Here is an 8,033-nt window from a genome sequence, read left to right on the forward strand (position 1 = left end):
TAGGGGAGAGAAGGCTTCTTTAAAAAAAGTAACAGATTTAGCTAGATGAAAAGAAGCCAAGCATATCAGCAAAAAAAAAAAAAAAAAAAAAAGAGCAAAACTCTCCACAACCACCTATGCTGCTTGAATGCCTGGAAACAGTACAGGCTGGAGGACAACATCCATGGACGCAAAGGCAACGCAACCTCTTGGGAATGGGCTTTTAACCCCATCACCCCATGGGGCCCTGTCCTATGAAGGAGGAAGCTGGGTGAGATGGAGATGGACAACAGGGTTGGTTTTGGAGCTGTACTTCCAAGACATACCCTTGACTATTTCCTACCTGGGCTGAGCACAGCGGGAAGCAATGAGCTGGCTGGAAGATCAGGACTCAAAGATGGGTGGGAGCAGGTTGGAGAGATATCGCCAGATGTCCCTCCTGCTGTAGGAAGGGGTTATGGGGGGAGAGCGGACTTGATGTCCCCTAGGCTGGGAGAAAAACATGCCCTGCTGCTGCATCTCCAAAGTCAGCACCCAAAAATCACTCCTCTGTATATCCAAGCTAAGAACTTTGCAAACTAATATATGCCGTGTTGTGTGATATCCTTTGTTATGCTATTACTGGGTTTTCTTTAGAAGCCGATGCACTCGGGATTTGCTGAAACTTCAAGGAATTTACACGCTAGCCAAGCAAAATGCTCAGTGACAAGATTTAAAAAGCAGGCAAAGCTGACACATTTCATCTGCGGGTGCCTTGTGCAGTCGCTGCTGGAGGAAATGGGGCCGTTTTTAGGTCTTTGCTTATAATTTTGATGAGAGCGGGAAGACCTCAAAATAGGCCAGCGTTTACAGCAGTGCGGGAGGTGAGATTGCACAGCCAGGCAATGGAATTCAAATCAAATTCTCTTGCTTTGAGTCTCTTTTTTTTTTTTTTTGCGTGTGTGTGCGTGTCTTGTTGTTAATCAAGTTTAGTGGTAATCGGGTAACAAAAGCCAGTTCCCGAAGGCAGGGATTTTCGGGAGGTTTGTGTGGCTTTGCAGGACCCCCACTGTGCAGAGCTGACTCTGTAGCTCGTTCCTTGTGCAATAAACTCCTTCCACATCCTCACTCCCGCAGACGCCTGGGCAGCCTGAGCCCTGGCTGCAGGGTAGGAGACCTGCTCCAGGCTGTGCCTCACCATCAGCCCCACGGATGAGGCCAATTCAGCACATTTATTCTACACTCAATGGTAATAATCGAACCTTTATGCCAGGGACTAAATAATAAAGAAAAGCAAAACCTCTCCAGGGTGCTCCTATCTCCCTTCTGCAGCTGGGAAACTGGGAAAGGACAAATCTCCACTCACACAGGTTGGTTGAACCCAAATGAGCCCAGAATTGGGGTTTCCCAGACCCCACTGTTTTACCACAATCCCGTTCTTCCTCTGGGCCAAATTTAAGCTCCATACATTGCTTCCAGGCTGACACCATGCCTGCACCCTCTTCTCCAGGTGGAAGATGCAAAAGGCAGCTGGAGGCTGCAGCTACCTGTGGCTTCATCTGCCCATGCCCTAAGCCAGGGCTGGTGGGAGCATCCCAGGGATGCGTTCCAGCTTGCTGGAGATACAGTGCAGGGATCTACCTGGCCTGGGACATGTTCAAATGAAGGACACAGGAAAGGTGATCTAGAAAAATGCTGTGCCGGTTTCATCTTACGGACTCTTTTGGGAGGAATCCTTTTTACCAAGGAAGATGCCAATTTGGAGCATATAATCTGATTTTGGGTACAAAATATTTGCCAAGGAGATGGGAGAGCCCCAGCAGAGCTGCCTGGGAAATGGATGGAGAATTTTTACCTCCACTAGGAAAACCTGAAGTGATATGTGGGGTTTGGGAAGCTGCTTTTGTCAGCTGCTTGGCATTTTTATGGAGACCTTAATCAAAAGCTGAACAGCCAAAAGGGATTTTCTTGTATTGTTGTTTTGTTTTTGGTTTGTGGCAATGAAGAACCTATAATGTTGGCAGGCTTTTATACAAGCAAAATGTAAGAGAAAGATGGATGTTTCCAGCATTTTTCTTTTTTGATTTAAAAGAAAATTAATCAAACACCCCCTTCCCCCAACAAGATTAGTTCTACCAGCTTCGATCAAGAGGCTTTTAGAAAGCGCTCTGCATTAATAATCAATAACAGCAGCCTACATTTTAATAGTACCCGTCATCTTGGACAAACCAAGCATCTTTTATATCTAAGCTAACCAAAATATGGTTCTTAGCCATCAATAAAAATGCAACCTCCTCTTTGGCAGAAACAGACAGTTGCCTAGCTGTGTTAACCAAGGTGGCATTCAACACAGGACTAGAGGACATACCTGTAATTCCAAGAAGCACTAGTGCTGTTCCTCTTCTTTCTTGCAGGGCTTGCCTAAATTTCAGTTAGTGCCTCACTGACATGACCAACTATTTCATCTCTTTTGGAGCAGATGTTTCAGGCCCTCTGCAAACTCAGCTGTCCTTTTGCTTTAGATTTGCAGTTGGCTTTGCTTTGTATCAGCACAGAAGCTGAAAAGTGTGCTTTTGGAGATGCTTCCATCAGGAGCTAAACCAAAAATCCTCTCCATCCGAAGGTGATCCAGGTGGTGTCCTGGATCAGTGCTCTCCCTCAATCCACCTCCATCAACTACCTTATGGGAGCAGTGAGGATGATGGCTTGATGTGGAGCAAGGATGACTTACAGGATGCACAAGATACTGCCCCAGCATAATCCACACAACTCATGGCACATTCCTGGAAACACTCGGGGCAGAAAGCAGTGGGGCAGTGCCCCAGTCACCTACTCCTCCTTCATACACCAGAAGACATCCTGATTATTCCCTTTTTCCTCCTCCAGCTTTGGTAGGGACTGAGCCCACCAGCCCCTCTGCAATCACAGTATGCCCTTCCTTCCACCCAGAGCTGAGGTGGGCACGGCTGCAAGGACAGTCCACCTCCTTCCCTTTGCCCTGCCAGTCCTCCTTCTCCTCAAATTACACACTTTGCTCTTTTTCTCTTTTCCTGGCTAGAAACGCATCTTGAGCAAATTTCCCTCTCACTGTTCAACCTCCCCATCAGACATTTGGGGAGCGGGGGGCAGAATGAAATGATTGGAGCAAAAGATGATGCTGCAGCTCAGCCGGGCTCCCAGCACAGTGTGGTCCCCATGTAAACGCCCCCAAAGAACAAGCCCATCCCAGAAGACTCAGTCTCTATGGGCTCTTGTATCACAGGTTTTTCCTCCCTCACCCTGCAGAGAGGTCTGAAGCACAGAAAGGTCAAACCATTGCATAAAAGCACCCAGCAACCTGCTCCCTCTGTCATTTATTTTGCTGCAGCTCTCCTTTCCTCTCCAACATCCAAAAAGGACTGTGGGGTCTGCTTGGCTGGCACCTGGAGATGTTGCAGCAGAGCTGAGCAGGGGCTTGAGAGCTGCATGGGACGAGGCATGGGACCGTGTGCCTATGGGGTGGGGTGGTTTTCCCTCTTTACAGCTCAGCGCTGGCAGCATGAGTTTTGTAGCAAGGGCCTGATGTTGCCCTGCTCCTGGGCTCCCTGGAGCCCCACCAAGCTTGTCTGGGAGAGCTGGGCAGAGATGCTCCCCCAGAGAAGTGGAATTTTTAAAGCAAAGCCGATGTTGATTAGTATGTAGCTGCTTCCCTGCTCCTCACTCATCACGAGGAAGCATTGACATATTTCATTACTGCATTTGATCTCGTCCCTCTAACAGAGACAGAATACTGCCAGCTCAGAATACACCTGCTTTTTATGAACAGGCTATTTATTAAAAAAAAAACCAAAAACCAAAAAAAACCCCCAAGTTTAGAGCAGAGCTGGACCCTGCCATGTGTCCTGGGAAGGATTTTGCTTTCTAACCAGCAGCGCTGAGCTGAGGGGGCTGAGGAGCAAAGGGAAGCTCACAGGGGAGCAGCGGCTGGTGGGGAGTGAGGGCTTCAGAGCAGGACTTGCTGTTTCCTTGCTGGGGGATAACATCAATCACCAGCAGCAGGATTTTCTACATCTTTTCTGCTTTGTCACCTGGCTTCGTACCTGGGGAGGGTGAGCAGGGTGGTTGTACAGCGGAGACGGCCGGGACACGGGCACAGCACCTCTTGGGTACCTGCCAGCGCCCGGCGCAGGCTCTGCCGATGCTGCGCCGTGCTCGGCTGAAGGCAAGCACCTCCTTGATTGTCTCCTGCCCTGAGCTGCTTATCACAAACCAGCCTGGATCAGCGGAGCCGGCATAAACCCAAAGCAGCCCCCTGAGAAAGCCAGCACACGCGTCAGATCTGGATCCGGCCCACCGGCTTGTCAGCGCAATGTCCCTAATGACGCAGGCTGCTATAATTAGACCGTTGGGGGTGCTGACTTGCCCGAGTCTTGCCAATTTGCCAGGCGGGCTTAGCCTTTCCCTCCCGACCCCCAGAGTGGGAGTTGAAGCCAGTGAATCCTCACAAACGCACGTGCTGGGATAAAGCAGGGGTTTTGGGGGACTCGGGATGGGGTGGGGGGAGTAGCCGACATCCTTAGCCAAGGCACAAGTCCAGGGAGCAGTAGAGCATCCCGTAGGACCGGGCTCCAGAAGTCCCTGCATTTTCAAAGTGCACATGCTTTTTTTGGTTTTTGTTTTCTTGGCTAGTGTATGGTCAAGCCATATTGAGGAGGTCAGGTCATGAGTCTATCCTCTGGGCTCTGTTCCTCAAGCCCATGAAGAACAATGTGGAGCAGCTGCCTAGAGGGGGAGAACTAAATAAGTAACTTCTCTAAGTTACTTGAGAGGGCACCTTAAGCCCAGCTCCTCCAAAGGGACAGAGGCACTGAGGGAGAAAGCCCTCAGCCAACACATACGCCTGGAAAATACACGTAAAAGCATTTATCCAATGAAGAATGTGATTCCAGTGGCCCTCAACATCCAGAAAAACACCCTTATATTCAAGCCCACCCAAATACATGGCAGGTGCCTCGTCCTCTCTTACCTGTCCACGCTGATGATGCACAAGGTCATGATGGAGGCGGTGCAACACATAACGTCCATGGCGATAAACACGTTGCAAAAAACCTTCCCAAAGAGCCACTCTCCCCCCACCAGGTCTGTGATGGTCACAAAGGGCATGACAGCGAAGGCCACTGACAGGTCGGCAGCTGCAAGGGACACCACCAGGTAGTTGGAGGGCTGCCGGAGCTTCTTGACGATGCACACAGAGATGATGACCAGACCGTTGCCGGCAATGGTCATGAGGATGATGATGGAGAGCACCACTCCAATGACAATCTTCTCAGTGTCCCCATAGAGCAAGATCTCCTCGCCACAGTCTGTTGCGTTGGTGAGGTTGGAGGATGGCAGGTCTGGCTCAGCTGGGATGGAGGGTTCCTCAGTCATGAATGGATTCGGGAGCGATTTCTGAGCCGGGTGCTGCTGCTCTGCGTTCTCCACAAAGAGAAGATGGTGCTCCAGAAACCGCCAGGGGCTGGCCCTTAGCAACATGCTCTGAGCTCACCACAGCGGGCAATGGCACGAGTTTTCTCCCAGCGATGACACCTCCGGTGACAAACCAGAACATTTTATCACAAACAGGCCGAGAAGACAAAATATCCCCCCCTCCCCCAGCTCATGCCTCCCAAAGCTGCGGTTGGATCTCACGTGCTCAGCAAGAAGCCGCTTCCCAAGTCTGCTTGAAGACACACAGGTTGCTGGAGGATGCTCGGAGAAAGCTTGTCTCCGCTTTTAAAGGAGCACAAGCTGCCCAGTCCGCCTGCGACGGCTGCCTGGTCATCTGTGTGCTTTTCAGAAGGACAGATCAAGGCAGCTGACTGTAACTGCCCACGTTATTATGCATTACTGCTGAGCTGTGCTGCTGGTCTTGCACTTCTGTGCACCCCTACATTTAAATCCCATGAAATTACATGCATATCCTTGTAGGTGTGTATCAAAGAGTTTGTGACACGCAAGTCACGGTCACAAATGTGTGCACAGACATCACCGGCTGTGTCTCCTGCATGCGTTAACACACAAACTTCAGAGCTGTGACTGTAAATCCATGCACATGGCATGTAATGGCAACATGCCACCGTGGGTACCCACAGGAGCCCAGCAGAGGTGCAGCAGGAGGTGGGAGCGTACCCATCACATGCAGCATCCCTGGGGTACCACACACAGGCAGGTGAGGAGGGTCGGGATGTCCCAGCCCGTGCCCAGAGCTGTGAGCATCACCACCACACACAGAGCAGAGATACAAGGAGAGCAGCTACCCCTCTTCCATCCCTGGATATTCAACCCTGGAGGTACTTCCCAGCCACCAGCACAAAAACTTTAGGGCATGGCTCACCCCTATGCAGGGCTCCAGGCATCATGCACAACCTGCAGCCTCCTCTTTTTGTTTCAAAGCCCCTTTTCCCCTTGAAGGGATTTCTGTTTAAATGAAAGCAGGATCGCAACCCCCCTCCTCCCCTTCGCAGCCCCCTCTCCCGCCCAGGCTGGGGCTGATGGGGGTCCCGGAGTTACCTGTGCCGAGGGGGTGAGACATCCTCCAGGCGAGCTCCTGCGAGCTCCGGGCAGGCGAGAAAGCAAAGAGCCACCCCCGGAGCATCCTTCTCCCCTCCCCGCCTCGCCGGTCCCTCCTACCGCCCTCCCCTCGCCTCTCCCCGGGCAGGGACCCAGATGGTCCCTGGCTCCCTCTGAGCCCCGGGGAGAAGCAAAGACTGGGGAGAGGGGGGGGATCCAAGCGGGGTCCTGCAGCCACCCCAGCCTTGCAGCGCTGGGTGGGACGTGCGAGGACCTCGAGAGAAAGGCTGGAAGTTGCAAAGATGCCTTTGAACGCGGTCCTGCAGCGCAGAGAGGCAGGCGCAGGAGGAGCAGCTCGAAACCCAGCAAAGCAGGATAATACAGAACAGGGGCACAAAGAGAGGCTGTTTCCTAAAGCCTTCCCCATATATCTTTTTTTGAAGTTGATTTTACAGGAGAGGATTTATTTTCCTGCTCCATGCGTTTTTCCACCCCCTCTGCTTTTAGGATGTCCCATATTCATTCAGCTCCGTGCTGAAGAGCAGCAAACAGCCAGGGAAAGGCACATCCCTAAGGATGAGCCTTTCCCTTATCCTAGTAAAATCGAAACAGAGAGAATAAACAAACCAGGCAAGAGCAGGCAGAAATCCACATCCATTTCCCTCTCTGCCGAATACTTCACTGGTGCTTTGGTGCTGGGATCGCTCCGATGCTTCCATCCAGGGATTCAGACATCTGCTGCTCATTCCTCCCTAGGTGAAAGAAGTGGAACAGAGTCGTCCCCTGCATTGGCTGCTCCTGAAGGCAGTTCCCCTGGGAGCTCAGCCTGTCTGCTCCCTTCCTGGATTGGGGGGGACATCCCCTTGCACAGGCTCCATCCAGCACCCCTTGGGGTGATGGGTGTCCAGCTAGGAGAGGTGCAGGCAGGTGTTTTCAGGCTCAGGAAGTGTTTCTTGCTTCTCTGCCCTATGCTAAGCACTTCAGGAGCGAGATGGGCACCTCCATCCCTGGTGCCACCAGCTCCCTTGCCCGTGCCGGGGCTGTGCAAACACCCTGTCACCCTCCCGGGGACAGCACCAAGGGCTGATTATGGAAAAACTACCTTTAAATCTCTGAGATGCAGAGCCCGGCATTACCATGGGTCCATCAGCACCAACCCCAAGAGATTTTGGGGGCAGATGTTCCCTGCAGAAGTACATCTGTAGGGAAAGCGCCGGGGAGCTGAAACAGGGCTGTTAAGGCTGTACTTAACACTCGTGTTTCTCCCTCGCTGCTCAAGCATCACAGTGTGCGTGGGAGGCTGGCTAAAATAGCTTCCTTGCCAGGGCAGGGTGTGCTGAAGCTCTGCTTTTCCTGCTCTTGGCAATACGTGTGGGGATTTTTTTCCGGCCCCTTGAGAGGGACAGCACACCAAGATGGGATGAGGCTGATACACAAAGACAACCTACAAAGCCCAGTCTCTGCCTGATGGGGAGAGCCTGATGGACTCCTTCCGTGGCCTGTGAACTCACCAGTACGTAGTGGAAAAAGATAGCATGTATTTC

The 8,033-nt window shown here is 51.8% G+C and overlaps 1 protein-coding gene across 5 annotated transcripts in view; it reads right to left on the reverse strand.

Moving 5' to 3' along the window:
* The window catches only part of LOC106902858 (5-hydroxytryptamine receptor 7-like), a 23,188-nt gene extending 15,475 nt beyond the window's left edge, over window positions 1-7,713 (reverse strand). For 3 of the 5 annotated variants that reach the window (XR_001414606.1, XR_001414605.1, XM_014966680.1), the window contains exons 1-3: window positions 7,592-7,713; window positions 7,117-7,241; window positions 4,964-5,526 (exon numbers count right to left, since the gene is read on the reverse strand). Coding sequence is in view for 3 of the 5 variants with exons in the window: in XM_014966680.1 (XP_014822166.1) it covers window positions 4,964-5,472 (509 nt within the window). In the remaining 2 variants the exon portion in view is untranslated. Of the gene's footprint in view, window positions 1-4,963; window positions 5,527-6,489; window positions 6,546-7,116; window positions 7,483-7,591 lie in introns of those variants that run through there. The other 2 variants (XM_014966681.1, XM_014966682.1) reach the window with 2 other exon arrangements.
* Window positions 7,714-8,033: the final 320 nt, after the last annotated feature.

The sequence above is a fragment of the Calidris pugnax genome, unplaced genomic scaffold (assembly GCF_001431845.1).
Source record: "Calidris pugnax isolate Ruff unplaced genomic scaffold, ASM143184v1 scaffold14, whole genome shotgun sequence".
Taxonomy (NCBI): domain Eukaryota; kingdom Metazoa; phylum Chordata; class Aves; order Charadriiformes; family Scolopacidae; genus Calidris; species Calidris pugnax.